The 22,467-nt window shown below is 33.2% G+C and overlaps 1 protein-coding gene across 2 annotated transcripts; it reads left to right on the forward strand.

Moving 5' to 3' along the window:
• The first annotated feature begins 1,622 nt into the window (after positions 1 to 1,622).
• On the forward strand, positions 1,623 to 5,653 carry LOC112536681 (probable LRR receptor-like serine/threonine-protein kinase At3g47570). Of its 2 annotated transcripts, none has more exons than XM_048375480.1 (2): positions 1,623 to 4,362; positions 4,467 to 5,653. In XM_048375480.1, exons 1-2 carry the CDS (start codon positions 1,692 to 1,694, stop codon positions 4,841 to 4,843), a joined length of 3,048 nt encoding a protein of 1,015 aa, XP_048231437.1. In that variant the 5' UTR covers positions 1,623 to 1,691; the 3' UTR covers positions 4,844 to 5,653. The 2 variants fall into 2 exon arrangements, with proteins under 2 accessions (XP_048231437.1, XP_025015259.2); XM_025159491.2 differs by having other exon boundaries at positions 4,545 to 5,653.
• Positions 5,654 to 22,467: the final 16,814 nt, after the last annotated feature.

The raw sequence follows: 22,467 nt of genomic DNA on the forward strand, positions 1-22,467 counted from the left end.
CTTTATCCGACAAGTCACCACTTTCATAAAATTTTTAATTATGGAGGCTCAACTATCCACAACAGGTAGTCATTCTTTCACATTATTTATAAAAACTAAAACTCATTTAGTATGGACGTAGAGTCGGTAATTTTTGACATGACTGACTAAATGATACGACACGACACGGTACGATACGAAATTAAACAGATTTAGATTTATGATAAACATATTCGATTATGATACAAAAAAAATTAAATTTAAATGGGTTAACCTGCTTAATCCGCGAATAATATGAATAAACACGTTTATTTAAATAGATTAATAGGTACTGGACCTACAAATAATTTTAGGTACAATGAGTAAAATAAAAGTCTAAAGCCCATGAATATTAATATAATTAATTAATTAGTTAGTTAATAAAGGTAATAGCTAAATATACATATGTGAAGTAAAGAGTAATGGGAGGAGTGATTTAAGCAATTACCTCCACTTTCTAAATAGAAAGAGATGATAGGAATCTATGGCAGAAAAAGTGGAAGCACTCTTCGAGAAAAATAGAACTTGACATTCTTCATAAAAAGCAGTGGAGGATATGGTGAGAGATCAACAATTAAGAATTAATAATAATAATTATATTGCAGTATTTAAATATTTAAATAGAAATTTTCTACAAATATTTTAGTTTCTAGCAAACTATTTGACTATTTATTTCTTTTTGTTTCAAACAAACTCAACTGTTCATTTAAACTTTCAGCAGATTAAATACAAGTTTTTCAGCTTATTTCCTTATAATCATTTACTACTATTCATTTAAATTTCGTGGTGTCCTATTGATGATTTAAGAAAACTGCCAATGAAATTTACGAATTCACAAAGAATTTAATTTAGAAGTCAATTCAAGGCGTATTAATTACAACGGTTTGTATACCTACACATGTAACATGCTCAACAAAATTCCACCAAATAATAGGTTAATAAATATATACGATACATATAAACACGCTTAACACATTTATTTTCTTTCTTCATTTATTTATATAAATAATTGACAATTTATAAAGATATAATTATATTTTAAAATAATAATTTAACTTTAAGTCATTTTATAATTAAATATATATGTTTTTTAAAATTATAATGGTTAATTTTTTATTTAAAAAAATATACTTTTAAGAAATTAAACTTAATAAACGGGTTAAATTAGTTAACCCGTTTAATCTAATTAATAAATATGTCCGTATTTGGATTTGATATTTTGACCCAATTAATTAAACGAATCGTATTCGAATTAGTCATTTTATATTATATACGTATTTCGACACGACACGATTAGACATGAAACAACACGAATTACAAGTCTTATATGGAGAAAGAGCCAAAGTTCTTGCCGTTTCAGCTATACCTCAAATGTAAGTTTAAAGTGCAAATGTTTTTACCTTTTAACTAAAACATATTTCAAAACAAGTATAATGGTGTATCATTTCCATTCTAACTCATTAGGCACGACTCCAGTTTGCGCTATCACCATCAATCATCTATGTAGAATTTCAGTCCTGCCGTAGTGGAATTGAATACATGACTTTTAGCAACTATGTATCTTCCCTATCCTCTGCTTCTCCTTTTTAAAGCCCACAGAACAAAGTATTAGTTTTCAGTTTCTTCAATTCCTAATATCCTTCCATTTACAAGATAAATTGTGGCTCTCAAGCATGAATTCAAGATTGCTTTTGTATTATTTTTCTGTACATTGTATAGTACTATTGTCAAGTTTTACTTTAGCTGCCTGTGTGATCAATGGAAACCTGACAGATCGACTTGCTTTGCTCGATTTCAAGGCCAAAATAACTGATGATCCTCTCGGTTTTATGCCATTATGGAATGACTCCACTCACTTCTGCCAGTGGTATGGTGTTACCTGCAGCCGCAGACATCAGAGAGTCGCCATCCTGAACTTGAGATCCCTCCAGCTTGCGGGTTCTATATCACCACACATCGGTAATTTGAGCTTCCTAAGAGATCTATATCTCCAGAACAACAGTTTCAGCCATGGAATCCCTCCGGAAGTTGGCCGGTTACGCAGATTACAAAGATTAAGGCTGTCTAACAATTCGTTGACGGGCAATATTCCTTCCAATATATCTGCCTGTTCCAAGCTTTCTGAAATTTACTTTGCTTATAATCAGTTGGAAGGAGAAATTCCTGAGGAGCTCAGCTTACTGGCAAAGCTCCAAGTTATTTCCATTCAGAAAAATTATTTTTCAGGAAGCATTCCTCCTTCGATAGGGAACCTATCCTCTCTTCAGGTACTATCTGCACCTGAAAACTATCTAAGTGGAAATATTCCTGATGCTATAGGCCAACTAAATAATCTCATTTTCATCTCTCTTTCTGTAAATAATTTGTCTGGTACCATTCCTCCTTCAATTTACAACCTCTCTTCAATAAACACTTTAAATATTGTGTATAACCAAATCCAAGGAAGGCTTCCCTCCAACTTGGGCATCACTCTTCCAAATCTCCAGGTTTTTGCCATTGCGAGAAATGACTTTATTGGTTCTATTCCTTCTTCGTTTTCCAATGCTTCAAATCTAGTATGGCTCATAATGTCGGAAAACAAATTAACAGGAAGAGTACCCTCCCTGGAACAGCTGCACAACCTTCAAATACTAGGCCTTGGCTATAACTATCTTGGTTTGGAAGCTAATGATTTAGACTTCGTCTCATCCTTGGTCAATTGCACCAACTTATGGAGACTGGAGATACATAATAACAAATTTCATGGGGTTTTACCTGAATCCATTAGCAACTTCTCAACTACCTTTTCTCAGTTGGTCATAGCTGAAAATAATATATCTGGAAGAATTCCGTCTAGCATTTCCAATCTTGTTAACTTGGAGAGGCTTGAGATGGCGAATAATCAGCTCTCAGGTAACATTCCCAGTAATTTTGGAAACCTAAATATGTTAAAGGTTCTGCATTTATTTGGAAATAAACTTTCGGGAACCATTCCATCTTCTCTTGGAAATTTGACAATGTTGTTAACTTTGAGCTTTTACGATAACAATCTTCAGGGCAGAATACCTTCAAGTTTAGCAGAATGTGAAAATTTGATGGTACTAGATCTTGCCAAAAATAATCTCAGTGGTTCCATACCCTTACAGGTATTTGGTCTTTCTTCCTTATCAATTGCGCTGGACTTGTCTGCCAATCATTTCACTGGTGTCATTCCCATGGAAGTGGGAAATTTGAAAGATTTGGAACAGCTGGGTATCTCAGATAACATGTTATCTGGAAGAATTCCTGACAGTCTTGGAAGTTGCATAAAACTTGAAGTCCTGGCCTTGCAGGGAAATTTCTTTGATGGACTTGTTCCCTCTTCTCTAAGTTCATTGAGAGGACTTCGAGTATTGGATTTTTCTAGTAACAATTTGTCAGGGGAAATTCCAGAGTTTTTGCAGAGTTTTGACTTGTTGGAGTCGTTAAATTTGTCATACAATAACTTTGAAGGGCGTGTACCAGTAGAAGGAATTTTCAGAAATGCAAGTACAACATTAGTCATGGGAAATGATAAGCTTTGTGGGGGAATACCTGAATTTCATCTTGCTAAGTGCAATGCTAAATCTCCAAAGAAATTGACTCTTCTCCTAAAGATTGTAATCTCTACTATTTGTTCACTTTTAGGGTTATCATTTATTCTCATTTTTGCACTTACTTTTTGGTTAAGAAAGAAAAAGGAAGAGCCTACTTCGGATCCTTATGGACACTTACTCTTGAATGTGTCTTTTCAAAGTCTTCTAAGGGCTACCGATGGATTCTCTTCAGCTAATCTTATCGGTAGGGGTAGCTTTGGGCATGTGTATAAAGGATTTCTTGATGAGGGAAATGTGACAATCGCTGTTAAGGTGCTCAATCTCCTTCACCATGGAGCTTCAACCAGTTTCATAGCCGAATGCGAGGCCCTGAGGAACATAAGACATCGGAATCTTGTTAAGGTACTTACTGCATGCTCTGGTATTGATTATCAGGGTAATGATTTTAAGGCTTTGGTTTATGAGTACATGGTGAATGGAAGCCTGGAGGAATGGTTGCATCCAATTCCTAGAACAGAAGAAGTTGAGCCCCCAAGAAGCTTAAATCTCCTTCAGAGGCTAAACATAGCCATTGATGTGGCTTCTGCACTGGATTATCTTCACAATCAATGCACAACACCAATTGTTCATTGTGATCTCAAGCCGAGCAATGTTCTTCTTGACAGTGAAATGAATGGACATGTTAGTGACTTTGGCTTAGCAAAAATCCTTTCAGAAAGCACCAACAGTTTTCCTGTCAGTCAATCAAGTTCAATTGGAGTACGAGGAACTGTTGGTTTTGCTCCTCCAGGTACACTAAATTTTCTACTTCCAAACTTCCATTAGGTAAACTAAATCTTAAAAAACCATGCATTAAGACACTAAGGTTCTTGTTATATAAAATATGAACTGCAGAGTATGGTGTAGGAAGCAACGTATCAACATATGGCGATGTTTACAGTTATGGAATCCTCTTGTTGGAGTTGTTTACAGGGAAAAGGCCTACAGATGACATGTTCAAAGAGGATTTGAACCTTCACAACTTCGCTGAGATAGCATTTCGTGACCAACTGGCTGAGGTTGCAGATCCTATTCTTCTTCAGGAAACTGCTGTAAGGGAAACGAGGTTGAACAGCAGAAAATGCCAAAGACTTGAGGAATGCTTGTTTTCAATGCTTAGAATTGGGGTTGCTTGCTCGACAGAGATGCCACAAGAAAGAATGAAAATCAATGATGTGGTAACTGGGCTGCATGCCATCAGAGACAAACTTGTTAGAATCAGAAGACATTGAGAGATAGGTACTACAAATAATGCTCCTGATAGCCATACCCTTGTTTAATATTGTTCTTTCCTTATCTTTTTTTTTTTTTTTTCTTTTCTTAATACAAAATATAAGAATCTGGTTCTACCAATTTCTGATACACATACTTGAATAGTTGGATTGTGAAATTATAATATTTCCCTTTCTTTATTTCTTATTTGGCTCTTATAAAGTGGAAACCTGCCGGATGCTACTTATGTCAAGACACTGCATAATTTACCTGGTCTGCACAATTTCTGTTGTTAAAATGAAATGCTATTCTCAATCTGAATCAATTAAACACAAGTGGGAGACAATACAGTTCTTTCAGATATCTAGTCATGGCCATTTTCTCTGATATCAATGTTTGTAAGAACTAGCAAATTCTCATAAAATTTATATTTAATCTAGAAGATGCAGTGTCAAATACTTTGTTAGTATTTACTAGCAGACCATAAACAAAATCTTTCTTCAGGTTTGCACCTGTAAGCCACTTCAGGGTATGCTCAGGTTACTTAAAGAGGAGCATGTTATTTAAGGACTCAGATAATTGATGGCAATCAGATGATGATGAATTTTTGCATTCATCTATTGATCCATATACCATCTTAGCCAAATTTCAAGCCTAATTTATGAGAGAGAAAAAGGGTTCTTTCTTTTTTTTTTTTTTTTAAGAAAAAAAGAAGAAGAAAGGAATTGAAATAGAAAACAAGGGTCTATAATTAAAGTCCACCTAATATGAACTAAAGCATTATTAATGGTTTGCTATTATTTTGATCAATATGTAAAATTTAAATTGGATTTTTTGTTTGAAAAGATATCTATATATATAGACTAAATTGAATCTATGTAATAAACAATTCAATAAAATGTATAATTGACAATATGTTGTATAAGGTGAAATTTTTATATTCAAACTCTATTAATTTATAAACTAATATTGAAAATATAGTTAATATACTAATTCTAGAATTCGAAATTGTTTTTGAATTAATAAAGTAATTTATTAATTAGCATATTAATTATATGCTATTTTTAAAATTAAAATTATTATTTAATTAAAAAATAACATATTAGTTAATATTTTAACTATAAGATATTATTATTCATATAATAATTCAAATAAACATAAAACTTACACATCAGTGGTTATATGTCAAAAATAAATACATATATCATAAATCTTTTATATCTCAATTTTTATATATAAATATTTGTAAAATATAATAATTTTTTTTAGTACCATGTTTAAATATAACACTAGGTCAAATATGGCAATATTTAGCACGTGTCACACCAAAGCTATCATCAAAAGAAATTTTATATAGTATAATGATACATAAAAATGCTATTAGATCCATTTAAATATTAATTTTGTATCCTAACAAAAGTTAAATAAAAAATACTTGGGTTTTATTATATGCAAAATTTTATTTTTATTTTATTTCATCTCACTAATATTATTTTTTTTAAATTTTATATAAAATTATTTTTTATCTAAAAATAACATACTTTAATAGATTAAATCACAACTGATTAGTAAATACTTTAATATTTAATTATATACAATATATTATTGGTACAAGATGTATTTAGTTTTTTATTTAGATGTGACACACGATGAGTTTTAATAATTAGACTATATATATTAAAAGACAAAATAAATATTAATATTTAGAGTCATTATATTCACATAATAAAAGAATTACTATTTAATTCAGAAAAATAGTATTAGCACAATTATAATGCTAAGATAAATACTAATTATGTAATTATATTATATTCATATCTTCAATTTTGTCATTTATGGACATTATAAATTCATTTGATTCAAGAAACCATTATAATATTTCTCGAGAATTTAGTTCTTACAGGACCTCAAAATACTAAAACTAACATAATTTTATAAAGCAAGTACTAAATTATTTTTAGTTTTAACTTTTAACTAGTGAAAAGCAGGTATATCATTGACAAAAATAATGTTTGCATTGTAACTACATCTCATCCCTTTCTTTTAGATAGAATTCAAATTCCATCCTTAACCATCATTTTCTCATCAATAGGATTAAAATAGAAAATAAAATGAAGGCAAATTACCAGGATTAAACACAGATAAAAGAAGAAAACGAAAGTAGAATTGCAGTAGAAATAGCCTGACAGTAACCTGTGCAATTGATGTCCAAAACTCACAAAAGAATTAGTCTTGAATTAGAATTAGAGTAGAAAAACACTAAAATAAAATAACTTTACGAAAAGGGTTTCTTGGTTTTGATATAAATTGTTAATTGCATAAAGATCAAAGCTTTTAGAATCATTTTGTACAGTAAAAAGAAAGAAAAAGCTTTTCTTTTTTCTAATAGAACTTTCGGATCCTTTTAATTTGCTTTTAGATCTTTTAATCACACGAGATATCAATTTCGTCGCTATTGAATCCAACACTCAATATCCCAAATTGATCGAGAAAACTAAGACTCATGATTACTATACGCAGGGTCGTTAAATTAAAAGCGCACCCAATTTAGAATGAAAAATAAAGAATTGAGCAAATAGAGAAAAGCGTATGTGAGAGAGACTTCGATAGATATACATAAAGAGAGAGAGAGAGATACAGAAAGGTAAAAGTTAAGAAGAAGACAATTGTTGAGAAAAAGAGAAATTCCTTTTTGCCTAAACCCATATTTGGGTCGGTTTGTGATAATTCTTATCTGAGCTTAATTGTAACAATAGGAATATAAAAATGGATTCATATTGCTAAAAACCTGAAACTAAGTTTCCAGTAAATTAACCATTTTATAATTCAAATAACTATTTCCTTAACCTAACTTAATTGATTTTAAAGATAATTTATTTTAAATTAGTAAATATATTCTTTCAAATCATACCCACCATATATTTAGATTAATTTATACTGACGTGATCAATTCTATTATTTGAATTTTTTAAATTTTATAACAAATTAAAATAAATTTCAATAATTTAAGTTTTATGTCTAAGTCTTAATAATCATTGCTTAATATTTCTTAAATTAATATCAAACTTCAACTATTGTTACTTCGCTTAATGTCTAGTTGTAGTGCAAATATTAAACTTTACATTCACAATCACATGAAGCACAATAATAATAAGTCAAAATAATTAAACTAAATATCAAGAAATAATACTAAATCAAATTATAGAATAAGGTTAATGGATTTCCATCCAATTTCAGAAAATAAACTTAGTTACTCATAATATAATTGAAACTATTAAAATTAAATGAAATCATTGAATCTAAGAATAATAAAGTAAAACAGGAAGGAAAGAAAAAACTCTTGGATCTTGATAGAATTCTTTCAATCTTGTTCTTTGAATCTCTTTCAATCCTTGCCTCTAGCTATTTTTTCTAATTCTAAAAACTTGTTTTCTAATCATATAGAATTTATCCTAGAATATCTACAAAACTTCTTTACTAATGTTTTTATAGCCCTAAGCTAATAAAAATACCTAAAGATTCAAAAATATATAAAATAAGACTAAAAACCAGAGTGTTGAAATCAACACTCTCCCGCGACCTCAGGAGGAGTCCCGCGCAGTTTATTCCTTCTTCGCGCTTCACGACCTAGCGAGAAGAGTCGCAACCTCATAGGATTTCTATCTTTCTTAATGTATTTCTAATATGCTGTTTTTTGCTTCTAGATCCTATAATCTTCCTTAACTTACTTAATTAAACCCAAAATTTCTCTCTTTTATCAATATTATCTGAAAATACAAATAACTCAACCAAGGTAATAAATTCATCATAATCTCACTCAAAACACCATAGAATTAACATAATTAGCCATATATGATACTAAATTGCTATGCATAAAATGAGAGTATTAGGGTCCTTGTATTTTTCGTGTTTATTTCAATTTGTCCATATCCATCTATTCCATTTTAAGTAGTCCCAAAACTTTTACTTTTAAGCTTTAGGTCCTTATTTGATAGATGGTGAAAATTGATAACTGTGCTGTTAAATAATTTCCACATTTTACTTATGTTAAATCTTATTACACTGTCGTCATTTAGCTTGCAAATGACGTGTATTTAGCTAAGAATTCTTAATACTCTCTAGTTGCTTCTTCTAATACCTCTGTCTCCATCTTTGTCTTTTTATGGTGCATTTGCCTATATACTTGCCAACTATTATTTTCTTTTGATGTTGCTATTGTTATTGCCTAAATTGTGCCTCTAATTTGTTGTGATATTTATTGATTTCTTTTATTGGTTGATGCAATTCATTAGACCTAGAAAAATCTGATTCATCTATTGAAGCCATTGATTTATAGTTACAGTTGTATAACCTTTGAACAAAAAATGACAAAACCTAAATGAGTTTATTAAATTATTGAAATTGAGGTTATGACTTTGAGATATTACAAATTCAATGAGAATCCATAATTGAATAAGGTTTCTGAAAAGGCTTAGTCTTGATTGACAAGTGAAAATAGTTTTGCACGTGTTGTAGCCATTTTCCCCATTTGGTTAGAGAAAGAGAGAGCGCTAAGGTTGAAGTTGACATCTTTTCAATAAAACTACATCATTTTTGTGTAAATACCTTCCTTAATCAGCATCCATGCCGACAATTTTGTTGACATATACACAAATTTAAGAGTGTGTGCATACATGTGCATGACGTCTGTTTAAATAAGGACCCAATGCTTATAAAAATAGAAGTTTAGGGCTACTTAAACTGCAATAGATGGATAGAGATAAATGAAACAACCACGAAAATCAAGGACCTAAATATGAGTTTAACTTTCTATTTTTCGGTCAACAATTTTTTTTTAAATGGGCAAATATTTTGTATATAGGTGTCATTTTAATTATAAAATGCCAATGTAATACTTATTTGCATGTTTCATGAGGGGCCAAAATAACGGCGGAAACATATTTTACAAGTTAGACGCTACAAAAATTAATTAAGGGGCATATTTGTTCTATGAGGTGAATTTATACCTCTCCCTTTATATATTTTCTTTACCTTCATCTAATAGGCTTCTTCTATATTTGTCTTTTCAGAAGCAATGCTTTCCAACCAACATAATTGATGACTTCTCCAAGAAATTGATAGATCCTCTGTAGGGTTCCTTGGCTGACTTTGAAAAATATGGGGTTAAAGGGAATATCAGATATGTGTTCCAATATTCACTCCGACAATCAAGTTAGATCACAGGGAGTACCAATTGAGTTAATTTTCTGGTAAAAAACCTAATTCATTAATCCTTACCTTTTGAGTCTCTTATATATGTCTTGGTATCTTACCTCTACTCATATTTGGATGAATCCTTATACCATTATGCCAAATACACGAGATAAGCGGGACCGAATCCTAGTAGGATTCTTCTTCTAAATATAGCTCAGTCGTCATTAGTCCCTCCAACGATTCAGTTTGGTTTGGGCATTCATGTCTTATTTTAGGAGAATCAAATGGACATATAATAAAAGAAACTTACCAGTGTCTAAACTCATGCCAGTGCAAAACTGATCTAAATCATGGAAACAGTGCAGTAGTGGACACAATTTTCATGAACCAATCATAATAGAAAATTCCTTGACACGTGTTTTAGGTAATATAAGGAGTGGCATTGAAATTTAAATTTAGGGGATGATGAACTTTAAATGGCGAGTAGGTGATGTCATGGGCTTTTGACATATCATATATTGAATAAAGCTAAAAAGTAATTTACTACCATATACTCCAAATTACTGAGATGCCCTTCCATAAGATATTGACGCGAATCCCTATGGGTGCCTTTTGGTCTTCCCAACTTAATTTGTGTTCCATATTTACATTATACATGTCTCTTTCTCTATTATTTTACAATTCATTTTGCAGAAATCTTCATTTCTTCTTATTCTGTTCTTCGTTTATGTCTGTCCTAGGTTGGTCATTTCATACAAGTGTTGTTCCCATCCCACCCTTTCTTCTTGTTCTATTTGCTTTTTCTATTATCAATATGATTATGCAAGAAGACTTGGGGCAGTTTGCCTTTTATGTAGATGAGGGGCATATAAATACTTTAACTAATGCTTTTAATTTTCCTTCTAGCTATAAGTTACTTCCTTGTATCCTTCTTTTAGAGCTTTCATGAATCTAGGCAAAAACATAATTGTAGTCTTTTTAGAATAATTGCAGGCGTGATTGAGATTTCCTTTAAAGCCATTGATTAGGGATTCCATGTTGTTATCCAACATTCCCTTAAGTCAGATACATCCAACTTCATTTAGAACGACGTGTTGCTTCTTTAAGGTCTGTCGAGAGAAAAATATGGTGACTTCTCTAGAATTCTTAAAAAATTTATACACCCTTTCAAGTAGGTCCAATGAGCCATTTATATATTTGAGTGTAAGACCTAATAGGGCTCTTTTTGCTGATTTACCTAAATTCATGAAAGGATTCCAGTCATGATTCTTTATCATTAATCATGAGGATTTACATGGGTTCCTCATGAATGGGTAGAAAAGGTAGGGAAATTTAAACAAGGTCATGTAAGTAAAATCGAAAGGGAGTTCCTTTATAACCTAGTTCTTGAATATAAAAAGGTGAGACCGGTTGTTCAAACTTACCTTCCCTCATATTTTGGAAATGCTTCCCAACCTTTACGATCTGAATAATCTCCTTATGGTTCGACTCTACTGATGCACCAGATTCTAAATCACATGTTGCTAATGAATCTGTTGTTCTAGAAAAGGTATATAATTTATTCTTCATGAATTATTTTCATTCTCTCGTGTGACTAATCTGATTCTCCATATTTTTTTAATTTATGATAGGAATGGATTTCGTCAATAGCTTGGAGGATGACGATGAAGTCATTATGATGGCTTCTAACTTTAAATCAGTTAGAAAGAAGAAGAGAGTCATCGAGAGCTCTAAGAGGATGCTTAATCTGTTGAATTTAGTAATAAAAGGTTTTGGAAAAGAAGTAATAAAAACAAGTCAACTGATATGAGCTATGATGATGAGGTTCGTCTACTGAAGAAGTTGAAGGATATTGTAGATGGTTCATGCACGATAATCCCAAGATCACAGTGTATGACCAGAAAGTCATGAAGAAAGTAACTAATTTCGTGTAATTTCCATCTGATATGAAAGATTGGAATTCCTACGAGTAGTAGGAGTTAGTTAATCAAATTGTTGGCCACAACTTGACAATAGCTCAAGGTGCTATCTTGTTGGACTCATATCATCAGTCGATGAAAAAGAGATGTACAAACTTTGAGATTATGGCTACCAATGCCTAAAAGCTGGTATCACTTAAGAGGAGCAAATACATTGAACTTCAAGCAAAGCACATTGTCTACTAAGGTGAGTTAAATTTTGTTAAGAAACAACTTGAGTTTGACAGGGAAACCCTATATTTATACCGAAAGAGGTGTGTCGAGGTAGAGGAGAAGGTTACTTCAAATAAAAAGAAGCAACAAGACTATGCTCAAGAATTGTGAAGCGATATCATGTGAAGGTTCAAGAGGCCTTAAAATCCATGGCTCATGGATTCGACTTGTCATTTCTTAAAAATATTAATATCTAGGATATAGGCCGACTAATTGTCCAAAAACTTGGCTGTGAGGGTTCAACTTCTCACCCAGCCCCAATTGATGCTTTTTGTGGAATTGAGGTCATTGTTCTTGTATCTCATGAAGTTGATACTCATCTTACGCCTAAGAGGGATCCTGTAATTTTAGAGGATCCTGAGTCTCTAGTTGTTACTGATGACATTCAGGGGATCATACTTACGAGACCCTTCTATGACCATATTTCTTATTGATCTTTCTAGCCAAGTCAAAATTACGTGCATCATTCTAACTTGTGTTTGTTTTGTTGCTTTCTTTTTTTTAATGAACTATCTTGGCGAAGTGATTTTTGTTGTTTGCATATAGTCTCTTTATCCTTTATAATTAACTTTTTTGCTCCGATTTTGATTGTTGGAATATAAGTTTCTTGAAAAATTATTTTCATTGTTTTAATGCCAATGTTGTTTCAAGAAGTATTTTCCTAAGGAAGGCATCAATTGCATTTCTTTTCATTAGTTTTGGTTAGTGGAGCTGTATTGTTATAAGGGAAGCAATTTTTTCTTGCTTGAGTTATCTCCTAGTGATGGTTTTGGTGTGTGCTCATTATGGCCGAAACGATTCACCTTAGGAATTTTATTTATTTAGTTTTTTTAGCGGGAACTTGATTTCTTTTATTCCTCTGGCAGAACCATCTCACAGTGGAGACTTTGTTTATAGGGTTCCTTTGGCAGAACCGTCTCATCGTGGAGACTTTATTTGGTGGGCTCCTCTAGTGGAACTGTCTTTTCATTTAGACTTTATTGAGTGGGCTTCTCTGGTGGAACTGTCTCATCGTAGAGACTTTATTTATAGGGTTCCTTTGGCAAAACCATCTTATCATTGACAATTTTGGAAATAAAAATGTACTCTTTTTTGGAGAAAAATAAATGTAATTATATAAATGGAATAAATATAAAAATAATATAAATACACACAAAATGCTCACATCATATTTTATCTCTACTAATGGTAGTATTTCTCAAATTCTCTGTGTTCTAGAACCGAAGTATCATGGTTCCTTTTATTTTAGTTAGCTTGTATGCTCCTTGCTAGAGTGATATCTCATTTAATAATGTACTCTAGCATTTCCTCTAAATATCTCAGCTTTCCATAACACTAAATCACCAACGTCAAAGTATTTTGGCTTGACTATTTTATTATGATATTGGGCTATTAGTTTTTTTATATGCTTCTCCTTTTATTGACGGTATAGTTCTTTTTCCTTCTAATAGTCAAGACATAGTCTCATACCTTGCTCATTATGCTCTTAGTTTTATACCTGCTCGTTATGCTCTCATCAAAATGTTGGACTCTCTCAATTGGCATTCTTATTTCGACTGGTACTACTGCCTCCTTACTATAAGCTAATTTAAAAGGTGTCTCTCTAGTAGCTCTTCTAGGGGTTATTTTGTACATCCAGATGACGTTTAGTAGCTCCTATGCTTATCTTCCTTTTAAACCGTCTAACCTTTTCTTCAACCCATGTAAAATGATGCGATTTATAACTTCTGTTAAACCGTTGGTTTGTGGGTGAGCAACTGCTATGAATCGTTATTGGATGTGGTAGTCTTTGCGGAACAATATGAAATTTTCATAATCAAATTGCTTGCTATTATCTATGATCATTACGTGAAGTATTCCCAAATATTTATATTACATCCCTTTTATAGAAGTTCTCTATTTTCTTTTCAGTAATTGTGGATACTGCCTATGCTTCAACTCACTTAGTGAAGTGATCTATTGCCACAATGATGAGTTTTCATTGGCTAGAGGAGGGAAAGGTCCCAAAATATCCACACCCCAAATCGCGAATGGCCAAGGACTAAGAAATGATGATTGCCAAACTTGCACTTGATGGTTAATATTGTCGTGCTACTAGCACTTATCACATTTTTGTACCATGGTAGTGCCTTCATGTGCTCCAGATATACCCTCATGTATATCCTTGGAGTAGTGCATTTCTCATCATGGTAGTTGCTCCTTATTGTGCTCCACATATACCCTCATGCATTTCCTTAAGTACATAATTACCTTCTTCCTTAGTCACACATCTACTCCAAGGGTGGGTAGCGAACATCCTAAACAACATTCCATCATGATATGAGTAGTTGGATGCCTTCCTTTGCAACTTAATTGCCTTTATTCTATCCTCCGAAAATTCTCTTGTATCTAAATTGGATTATGGGAGTCATCCATCATTTATCCATATGTACTGGAAGAACATCTTCTGCAAAGGCACTAGCTTTATCTAATTGTTCACTTAAGAGGGTTTCTATATACAACTCTCATTTTTCTGTAGCAAATTTTGCTAATGCATTCGCTTTTGATGAATATGCCATTATCCTCCTTCATCTGTAATATCCTTTAGCATACCTTTCATTTTTTTCTAGATATCTGATCATGGTCGAATCTTTTGCATGATACGTGTCTGTGACCTGATTGGTTACTAATGCAGAGTCACTAAATATGTTTAATGATTTTGCTTTAATCTCTAGGGCTAGTCGTAGGCCTCTAAGGAGTGATTCATACTCTACCATATTATTTGTTACTTTGAAGCTTAAATGCACAATATAAGATATTCTAATTTTTCGTGGACCTATTAGTATGACTCTTGCACCTGCCCCTTGCTCGTTGGATACTCCTTCTATATAAAGCTTCCAATCTGATTGGGATATCGATGATTCTTCTTACAGTTCAACCATATGTACTATAAAATTTGTTACGGCTTGCGCCTTTAGGGCTTGTCTCGGCTCATATATGATATCGTGCTCTCCTAGCTGAACCAACTAGTGTACGAGCCTCCTTCAGCTTTTTGGTTATTAAAATGCTTTTCTTAACGGCTAATTCGTTCTTAAAACTATTGTATGGGCCTAGATGTATGATCTCAAATTCTTCGCGCTTGTAATCATTGCATAAGCTAATTTTCAATGCTCGAATAACGGATTTATGCACCTCGTGACACTTTGCTTATTTAATAAATTGGCCTCTGCTCTCCCTCTTCTTCTTTAACAAGAACTGAGGTGACCGTTTCTTTTGTAGCTACCAGATATAAGGAATGAAACTTCTCCAAGGATGTATTTACTTAGCAAGGGTGGGGACGCCAACAATTGCTTCAACTCTTCAAAAGATTTTTGAGATTCATCCATCCACTTGAAGCTTTTAAGATTCTTCATTGTTTGGAAGAATGATAAACATTTTTTAGTAGAACAAAAAATGAAGCACCCTAATGCAGTGATTCTCCAATTAAGCTTTTGCATTTCATTGATGTTTTCAGGCAACTGCATGTCCAAGATGGCTTTTATCTTCTCCAGGTTAGCCTCTATACCTTACTAGAAAATCATGAATAGTAGAAATTTCTTAGCCCTCACTCCAAATGCATATTTATTTTGATTTAATTTCATGTTGAGCTGGTTCAGTATACCAAACACTTCTTTGAAGTCATTAAGGTGCTGCTCCTCACTATGAATTTTCAAAATGATGTCATCCACATAGACTTCCACATTCTTACCTATCTTATCTTTAACATGAAATTTACCAGTCTTTAGTACGTTGCTCCAGCATTTTTCAAACCAAAAGGCATTATAGTATAGCAATACGTCCCTCTATCTATCATGAATGCAGTTTTTTCCTCGTCTTTCTTTGCTATTGGTATTTAATGATACCCCTGTGTTGCATCCATAAAGTTGTACAACTTAAAAGACATTGTTGAGTCAGCAAGTTGATCTATATTTGGTAAAGGGTAACTATCTTTTAGACACACTTTGTTCAAATTAATAAAATATACACACATTCGAAGTTTCCCACTCGCTTTCTTAACTAGTACCACATTAGCAACCCATTTTGAATACTTCACTTCTCTGATGAATCTTGCTTTTAATAACTTTTCCACTTCTTTTCTTAACTAGTACCAAAATTTCTCTTCTTTTGCTTTACTAGTTTTATCTTTGAATCTGCATTCAGCTCGTGGGAAGCTATTTTTCAACTTATGCCTTTAATTTCTGATGTGGTACTAGGGAAATAATTGATGTTGTCTCTTAAAATATTCTCAAGCCCTTTTTTCACTTTATCCTCTAGATCTTATCCAACCTTTACCATCTTTCGGTTATTTAAGCTTAGCTAATCATACTAGCACTGTCTTTTTCCTTTCTCCTATATTGTGATTCGATATTTCATCGATAGGTAATGCCTCAGTGCTGTTATCCAATCTGATACTACTACATTGTTCAACCATTTTTTTGATCTCCTCTAACCATGACTATCCCTCCTCTAATGAGTATCTTCATTGATAGCCTTCGGATACTGGTAACTGCCTTTAATTCATAAAGGAATGGTGTGCCTAGGATTATATATGCTAATTTGACATGAGCCACATTAAAGAGCATTTTTGTATAAGATGTTCTCCCTTCATCATCAAACTTTACCATGAGCTTTGTAACCCCTACTGGTTGAATCGTGGTTCCTCCAAATCTTGCAAGGGGAATCACTGCTTCTTTAAGCTTGGCTATTGTTCCTTCCATATGTTTATGAGCATCTAGTTTAATCAGATTGACTGCGCTTCCTTCATTTGTTAAACATCTTTTTACTAGATATTTTTCTATATAGCTTTCTATCACTAGTGCATTATTGTGTGGTCCTTTCATATGCTGCCCATCCTTTTCACTGAAGGTGACTGACCCCAGATTGATGTTTCCTTTTCTAATTGATAGGATATTTCACCAGACTTTCTTTCTTTTTAGTTGCTCTCCACTTTCAATAATGCTAACCGTTCCTAGGATATCTCGCTTATTCTTACCAGAGTCATCCCTTCTTCCATCATGCTTGGATTCTTCCTTAGATCTTTTATCTCGATCGCTACTCCTCTCCTCATTTCTTTTATCAATAAATCTCCAGAGCTCTCCTGCCTGAAGTAATCTTTCTATTTTTTTTCAAATGAAAACAGTTGTTTATTGTATGCCCATTACCTTCATGAAAAGCACAATACTTATTCTTATCTCTTTTATCTTTTTTTTTGTTGGGTTTGTCTATTGTAGCTAGTGGATATCTTTCTTATATTTTCCTTCACCCATATTAAAATATGAGATTGAGATTCTCATAAAGGAGTGTACTCTTGCCTTCTATCATCAGTTCTGGCATATTTTTCCTTTTCTCTTTTATAATCTCTTTTCTTTTCAGATGTTTTTTTTTACATTTTCTTATTGCTCTAACTTTTGCTTCCTCATGATTCTTCTTTCTTTATCCAAGTATACATACTTTTGGGCTAGAGCCATCAGCTCAATGAATGTTTCCACTTTCTTAGTATGTAATTTATCAATAAGCTTTCCTAGCTTGGTTCCTTTTTTCAGGGCTTCTATCGTTGTATCCACATTCAGTAAATCAATGTGAACGACTTCCTTATTGAATCACTCCAAATATTTTCTTAATGTTTCTCCTTCTTCTTGCTTACAAGAATACAAGTCATTAGAGCTTTTCTTTAATCGAATCTTGGTCATGAATTTGAACATAATTGTCTTTGCCAGTTCCTCAAAATTATTAATTAATTTCGGCTTCAATTTCAAATGCCAAGCCTAAGTTAAATCTTTTAAGGTAGTTGAAAACACTTTACAGAGAACATCGTCTATTACATCCAACAACTGCATCATAGTTTTGAATTTTGAAACATGAGTCTTCGGGTCTCTAGTTCCATCAAAAGAATTTATAGTGGGCAACTTCGCTTTCTGTGGAAACTTTTCTTCTAAGATTGAGTCTACAAGCGGTATTTTCTGTATACTTTTCTAATTCAATTTCTGTTTTTTTATCCTGCTCAACGCATCAACTTTTTTTTGAATTTCTTCTTTCTTTTGGATATTCCCTAAGTACTTTTTGCAAGCTTTTTCCTCTTTTTCTTTTGTTCCAATTGAGCTAATAGATTTCTGTTGCTTTGCCTCGATTGAAGATTCTTGATCTAAGCTAACCTGATCCGTGGATTTGTAGCCTTAATGATTTGTCTTGCGATTCAACTTCTCTACTAGCGTCTTCTTCCCTACGCCTTTGCCTACTAATTCTCTCTTTTGAACAATTCAGCTCGCTATCCGCATTTATTTTGTTTTTATTTTCTTGCTCCCCTAAGAGCACCTGTGTCAGTCGATCTTCAAATTGAGATAAAATGCGAATTAATTTCTTTATTGATCAAGCCTTGGTAAGGTGGTGGTAAATTTGGTGGGCGGATCCCTGCTCCTAGTGGGACTGGAGCTCCTCCAATAGTTGGAGGCGTGCCATTCAAGTCTAGGAATGGTATTGGTGCATGGGATCTTGAAATTGGACTGGGTGCATAATGCATAGGGGTTGTGAATGGGTAAGGGTAAGGATATTGGCCATATGAATGAAAGGTTGAGGATGCTTGCTGATTCGTTGGTCCATGATTTTGATGTGGTAGAGTTGTGCGAGGTGGTGGAGGTTCCGAAGTGTTATTAGGATGCAACATCTTTTTCTTAGGAAGTAATCAACGAGAATTGTATTATAGTAAAGAAAATATTCTTCTCACAGATGATGCCAATTGATGACTCCTCTAAGAATTGATAGATCCTCTGTTGGGTTCCTTGGCTGATTTTGCAAAATACAAGGTTAGAAAGAATATTGGAGATACGTTCTGATATTCACTCCGATAATCAAGTTAGAAAACTGGGAGTATCAAGTGAGTTAATTTGCAGATAGAAAACTTAATTCATTAATCTTTACTTTTTGAATCTTTTATATATATGTTTTGGTATCCTATCTCTACTCATATTTGGATGAATCCTTATACCATTATGCCAAATCCACGAGATCAGTGAGATCGAATCCTAATAGGATTGTTCTTCTAAATATAATTCAGTCATCAATAACTATGGTGAAAAATATGAATTAGTTATTTATTTATTAGAACTAAGATTAAGTTAAACAATAATAAATATAGGAAAAATGATCCCAGATACCCCGATCTTTAACCATTTTCTCAAATCTACCCTCATCTTTAAACGTATCAATTTGGTCCACTATGTTTGCATCTTGTATCATTCCTACCTACCAGTGTTTTGGCGTGTGCCACTAATGACATGGCGTCCACACGTTGCTTTGGTTTGTCTACGTGGTTGCTCTGCTTTGTCTACGTGGCTGAGGACATATAAGTGCCTCAAAACTCACCGTTCGTCCCTATTACTTCCTCAATTTTTTCTCCAATTCTATCCCCAATTCTAATTTCTAGGGTTTCTAATTTTTACCCGTTTCGTCCACACATATAGCCTCATTTCGCCCATTTCGCTCTATTATCTTTGTCCCTTCTTCTGTGGTCCATTATTGTTGAAGCTCATGCCTGCGGTCCCCTGTAAGACGGCTCCTTCCAGAAAACGACAACGAAGGTATGTATTTCTTAATACATTGAATGGGTAAAGCAATGCAAGTGGTGGGGAATCTTATTGTCATGGGTATAACATTGTATGAAAAATGCATTTGTTATTACTACAACCTTTGAGCACTTGCATTTTTTTATTACTATATGCATTTGCATTTGTTATTACTACATGCATTTGCATTTGTTATTACTATAGAGTGGCATTTGTATTGCTGCATTACTAATATAATTGCTATGTGTATATTTCTGTAGTATTTCTATTAAATTTTATCATGGTGGGGCATTAATTAGTAATCCTATAATCAACTATATTGGTGGGTGTTCTGTAAATCTTAGTGGCATTTCTAGTTTCACTATGGATGATATTGAGGAGGTAGTGAAAACATTAAGATATACACATTTCTTAAGTGTTGCCTATGAATCCCCTAGGAGATGGAACCCTATAGGGAAGGAATTAGGCTTAGTTTTTGTTGAGACCGAGGAAGAGTGCAAAAAGATGTTTGCAAAAGGTTTAGAGTATGACTTTTTAAAAATTTATGCTAAAGCTATAACAATTACTCCAAACTGTGGGCAAACTATAACTGAAAATGAGAATTAACATCATAATGACAATGCAGATGAACCATTGACTGTAGTTGGATTTGAAAATGCAAATTAAAATGAAACTGAATATGAAAGTGTTGTAAATAAAGGGAAAAATCAAGTAGAAACTGAATGTGTGAACAATGTTGATGACTATGTTGGATCTAGTGAAGATGAAGATTATACCCCTGAAAACGATGAATATAATGATGAGGATAGCCTATCTTCTGATGTTTCTGACTCGGATGTGGATGAGGAATATGTGACTGCAAAACAGAATCTAAAGGACTTTAACAAGAATGTAGTTGACAATGGATTTGGTTTAGGATTGGATAGGGATTAAGGGACAGATGACACTGGGTTTGTGGGGGCTAGTAGCAATACTAGAGTGGATGGCAATTTGAGTGATAGTAGTGAGTGCCATTCTGAGTACCCTGACAGTGATGCTGAGGTTGATACTCCTGTTTCAAGTGATAAGGATGACTGTGGTTTTAGGAAAAAAAATAAGGGAGAAAAAAATAATTTACAATCCTAAGTGTAATCATCAAGAGTTAAAGTTTGTAGCAGGAATGAAATTCATAAATGTAGAATAATTTAGAGGAGCAGTACATAATTATGCTATTGCAAATGGGTATGATGTGTAGTGGAAAAGGACTGGAGAAGGTAGGATGGAAGCACAATGTAAAGAAAACTGCAGTTGGAGAGTGTATGCTTCAAAAGTTCCAAATGAGAGGACATTCATGGTTAGGACTGTTAGACCTAACCATAACTGTGCTAGGGTGCAAAGCAATAATATGGCAAATATAAAGTGGATGGCTGACGAGTTTTTAAATGAATTTAGAAAGAAACCAAATTATTCTGTAGCTGAAATGGAATCTGATTTGATGACAAAATATGCACTAAAAGTCTCAAAATGCTCATGTTATAGGGCAAAAAAGCTGGCTTTAGTGAAGCTTAGAGGATCAATAGAGGCTCATTATGCCAAGTTGAGATCCTATGTGCATGAATTGAAGAGAGTTGATAGAGAAGGATGTTTTGACCTAGAATGCAATATGGAAGGGATAATTCTATTTTTCAAGGATTATACATATGTTTTAGCGGATTAAGGAAGGGTTTTATGGAAGGTTGTAGACCTGTCATATCCCTAGATGGTACATTTCTGAAGAATATACTTGGGGGTGTAATTTTAAGTGCAATTGGTCGTGATGGTAACAATCAAATGTACCCCATTGCTTGGGCAGTGGTGTTGGCTGAGAATGAAAACACTTGGAGATGGTTCCTAAGCAGATTTTTCAATGACTTGTCCATTGACACAGGCATAGGATGGACCTTCATAAGTGACCAACAAAAGGTTTTTTTATTGCTTATTTTTTCTTATACTTGAATCAGTTAATAGTTAAATTACTTATATGCAATTTGTTTTGTTGATGCTTATAGGGCCTTATTAAAGTATTACAAGAGTATGTCCCACATGCTGAAATAAGAAATTGTTCAAGAAACATTTATGCAAATTGAAAGAAATTGCATAATGGAATTGAACTGAAACAACTATTTTGGAAAATTGTATACAGTACATATGAAGCACAATTTCTGGCTAACTTGAAGGAACTTAGAGAAGTTGATCCTGAGGCAGAAAATGGATTTGTTTCCAGAGATCCAAAACTCTTCTGTAAAGCATACATATCCACTCTCCCTAAGTGTGACAATATTGACAACAACATTGTTGAGACTTTTAATGGATGGATATGTAAAGCAAGGTTGCTGCATATTATTGACATGTTGGAAGAGATTAGGGGTGCTTTGATGGAAAGGATTAAAATGAAGTATGACATGGTGAAAAACAGTATGGATGAATTGTGCCCAAGGATTAGAAAGAAGATTGAGAAGTTAAAGTGGGAAACCAGATTCTGTATACCAAAGGCAGCTTTGAATGACAAATTTCAGGTTAAAATGTTTGATGATCAGTTTGTGGTGTTTCTGCCATACAGGAGTTGCACATGCAGAGCTTGACAATTGACTGGAATTCCTTGCATTCATGCAATTTCCAGTATTCATTGGTTGAGGCAGAATGTGGATGACTATGTTGATGAAT

This window comes from Ricinus communis, chromosome 6 (assembly GCF_019578655.1).
Source record: "Ricinus communis isolate WT05 ecotype wild-type chromosome 6, ASM1957865v1, whole genome shotgun sequence".
NCBI lineage: Eukaryota > Viridiplantae > Streptophyta > Magnoliopsida > Malpighiales > Euphorbiaceae > Ricinus > Ricinus communis.